This window comes from Octopus bimaculoides, chromosome 26 (genome assembly GCF_001194135.2).
Source record: "Octopus bimaculoides isolate UCB-OBI-ISO-001 chromosome 26, ASM119413v2, whole genome shotgun sequence".
NCBI classification, from domain to species: domain Eukaryota; kingdom Metazoa; phylum Mollusca; class Cephalopoda; order Octopoda; family Octopodidae; genus Octopus; species Octopus bimaculoides.
The window spans coordinates 20,193,714-20,197,796 of record NC_069006.1 but is presented as its reverse complement, the minus strand read 5'-3'; the positions used below and the strand labels follow the sequence as shown (position 1 = coordinate 20,197,796).

General features: G+C 41.7%; 2 protein-coding genes across 6 annotated transcripts in view; one reads left to right on the top strand and one right to left on the bottom strand.

The window, feature by feature from the left end:
- LOC106868379 (high affinity cationic amino acid transporter 1) overlaps positions 1-3,527 on the top strand; it is a 21,372-nt gene extending 17,845 nt beyond the window's left edge. For all 5 annotated transcript variants that reach the window (XM_052977047.1, XM_052977046.1, XM_052977045.1 and 2 more), the window contains 4 exons: positions 477-591; positions 1,201-1,423; positions 2,642-2,781; positions 3,403-3,527. In XM_052977047.1, coding sequence (XP_052833007.1) covers positions 477-591; positions 1,201-1,423; positions 2,642-2,781; positions 3,403-3,509 — 585 coding nt within the window. In that variant the 3' untranslated portion in view covers positions 3,510-3,527. The remainder of the gene's footprint in view (positions 1-476; positions 592-1,200; positions 1,424-2,641; positions 2,782-3,402) is intronic.
- The window catches only part of LOC128250925 (plectin-like), a 59,356-nt gene that overhangs the window by 39,317 nt on the left and 15,956 nt on the right, over positions 1-4,083 (bottom strand). The window lies entirely within an intron of this gene.

Below are 4,083 nucleotides of genomic sequence, written 5' to 3'. Positions count from 1 at the left end.
AATACCACGATTACCACCACCACCACTTAATACAACTACCACTTCCATCACCATTACTGCTACCACCACCACTACTATCACCATAACCACACCACCTTGACACCACCACTAGTACTACTACTACCACTACAACCAACTGCAACACCACCACTCCTACTACCATAACCAACTCCAACACCATCACTACTTCTAATATCACCACTACCACCAACTCCATCACCACCACCACCACCATCACCATCATCAGAACCATCATCACTATCATCATCCTTATAACCATCACCAATGTCATCATCATCATCGATGTCATCATCACCCCTTTAGTGATAGGCATGTAAGGGGTTTTGACAGCGGCATCCGATAATCTCATCCTCTGCTACATGTTGGTTATTTCGATTTCATCTATTTCAGCTACCCCCAGGGTACAATGACGGTAGGTTTACATGAGTTATCGTGGGTCCATTTGTCTATTTCAGATACCCGCTAAGTATGGTAAAGGTGGGTTCATGCCTTATGGCGTTTCCGGAATGTTGTCTGGTGCTGCTACATGTTTCTATGGATTTGTTGGATTTGACTGTATTGCTACCACTGGTGAGTTACACTCTGACTGTATTGCTGCTGCTGCTGCCATGTTGCTACCACCCTCACCACCCAACATGCCCACCACTACCATACCACCACGACCAACTCCAACACCACCACTACTAATACCACTACTATCACTTCCACCACCACCACCACTACTACTACTACTACTACTATCATCATCACCATCACACCACCTCAAAACTTCTACCACTACAACCAGCTGCAACACCACTATTACTACTGCCACCACGAACTCCAACACTATCACAACTACTAATACCACGATTACCACCACCACCACTTAATACAACTACTACTTCCATCACCATTACTGCTACCACCACCACTACTATCACCATAACCACACCACCTTGACACCACCACTAGTACTACTACTACCACTACAACCAACTGCAACACCACCACTACTACTACCTTAACCAACTCCAACACCATCACTACTTCTAATATCACCACTACCACCAACTCCATCACCACCACCACCACCACCACCATCATCAGAACCATCATCACTATCATCATCCTTATAACCATCACCAATGTCATCATCATCATCGATGTCATCATCTTGTCCTGTCGTATATGTTTCAGGTGAGGAGGCAAAGAACCCGCAGAAATCCATCCCCATCAGCATCATCCTCTCCCTGATCATTGTGTTCCTGTTCTACTTTTTCGTGTCGATGGTCCTGACCATGATGTCACCTTACTATCTGCTCGACGTCAACGCACCTCTCCCGGCCGTCTTCAGTGCAGTCGGCTGGGATACGGCAAAGTATGTAATTGCCGTGGGGGCCATTTGTGCATTGACTGCCAGGTGAGTTACCTCCCTTTGTTTTATAACCCCTTTTATTCTTTCCTTTGTTTTGTTTATTTCTAATCCTGTAGCTACTACTTAGGCTGAATATACCTTAATCAAATGAAGCTTACGTTATCGTCAAGGAACCCCATATTAACTTGCAGAAGATCTGAGCAAAAATGCATCCTCCACACATTTTCAGTCAAATCTTCTGCATGTTAACATGGGGTCCCTTGACAACAAACATGGACTTCATTTGATTAAGGTATCTTTGGCGAAAAGAGTAGCTAGCAAATCACCCCTCATTTGGGTAATTACTACTTCTGATGTTCTGCTAGCTATGGAACATATGTAGCCTGGATTTTCATCTGCTGAAGGCACATGGCTCAGTGATTAGAGCATTGAGCTTACGATCTTGAGGTAACGAGTTCGAATCCTGAACAGGGCTATGTGAAAGTGTTCTTGAGCAAAACACTTTATTTCATGTTGCTCCAGTTCACTCAGCTGTAGAAATGAGTTGCGACGTCACAGGTGCCAAACTGTATCGGCCCTTGCTTTCCCTTGGATAACATTGGTGGGGTGGAGAGGGGAGGCTGATATGCATGGGTGACTGCTGGTCTTCCACAAACAACCTTGCCCGGACTTGTGCCTGGGAGGGTAACTTTCTTGGTGCAATCCCATGGTCAGTCATGACCGAAGGGAGTCTCAGCATATTTTCATCTGCTCCATTCCTTAATTTTGGATATATATATATACATATGTATATACATATATATAAGTTAGTTAGGATAAATCCCAGTTGTTTCCTCTTGAAGCACATCTGCTTATTCCAATATTAAAATCAATATGTATCAATAATTAGTGATGTATATGAGTCAAAGTACATATTAAAATTGAGAATTATGGAAAAAACTATTTGCAGAGTTAATTTATAATAAAATTAAAAAAATAGAAATCTTTTGGTATTATTTATTCTCCATTACGTTATTGTAATTATAATTATTATAATTGTTCTTTATTTGAAGTTTCTAATAGGAAATTCCTTACATATCTATCTAACATGTAAATCTTTGTAATTCCTATTAGCAAATGAAACATGTGTAATGGAGTACTTGTTGAGCACTGGGTTTGATGTAATCAACTTGTGCCCTCCCCCTCGTCATCTTCAATGAGAGAGCCCATCATACGAACACACACACACATGTATCAATTAATATATAAATGTTTCTCTTTCAGTATGGTTGGTGCCATATTTCCTCTACCTAGAGTTGTGTACGCAATGGCTGAAGACAAAGTCATTTTCGGTGTCTTCTCCAATGTCTCTGAAAAATTCAAAACACCAGTTCTAGCTACTATGATTGCAGGATTGTTTTCAGGTAGGTTTTTACCAATTTCACACACTCTTGCCACCCCACCCCCCACAACTCTCTCTTGCCTTATCTCTCTCTCACTGTTTGATTCTGTACGTCACCATATATGTATGCCTCAGTCTGTCTGTATCTCTCTCCTTCTCTCTGCCTGTCTAAGTGTCTCTCTCTATCACCTTATAAGTGTGCGTGTGTCTCCTTCTCTCTGTCTGTCTATCTAAATGTCTCTCCACCTGGGGAGCATGCCAGTCCGTTACAGGATTACTCATTTTTGCCGGCTTATTGGACAGGAGCAATGTGAAATGAAGTGTTTTGCTCAAGAACACAGTGCATTGCCGAGTCCAGGAATTGAAACCACAATCTTATGATCATGAATCCAACACAGGATTACTCATTTTTACCACCTGAGTGGACTGAAGTAATGCGAAACAAAGTGTTTTCCTCAAGAACACGACACATCACCCGATACAGGAATTGAAACCGCAATCTTGCAATCATGAGTCCAACACCCTACCCACTTAGGGTTAACTTATTTCCCTGTCTATAAATTCATGACCTTCTATTAGAAACCATTAATGTCCAAGTAACATTCTCATGTATTCTCCTTATGTCCATCTTACATTATTTCAGGTCTGACTGCTCTCATTTTTGATCTCACTGAACTGGTGAATATGATGTCCATTGGAACTCTCCTAGCTTACACGTTTGTGGCCAAGTGTGTTGTTATTCTACGGTAAGTACATTCATCATTTGACATCCATCTGCCATGCTGGCTTGGGTTGGACAGTTTGACAGGAGCTGGCGGGCAAGCCTTAGGATTGCACCAAGCACCACTGTCTGTTTTGGCATGGCTTTTACAGCTGGGTGCTCTTCATAATGCCAGCCACCTTAAAGAGTGGACTGGATGCTTTTTACATGGCACCAACACCAGTGATGTCCGTTTTAGCATGGTTTCTAAAGTTGGATGCCTTTTTTATGCCAACCATTTTACAGAGTGGATTGTGCGCTTCTTATGCAACATTGGTGAGGTCTGTTTTGGCATGGTTTTCATGGCTGGGTGTCCTTGTTTATATATATATATATATATATATATATATACACACACACATATATAGTAGATCCCAAAAAATGAAGAACAAACACAAAAAAACAACAATGCGAGGATGTGGTAGATCTAAAGTATTAGCAGATGCTCGGGGAAGGAAAGAAAGGTGGTTTTATGTTTTGAGTAAAGCTCTTCTTCAGAAACAGAGGGAAGTCCAACAGAAAAAGAAGACGGAGGGAAAAAAAATCACTAACGATTCACATGTG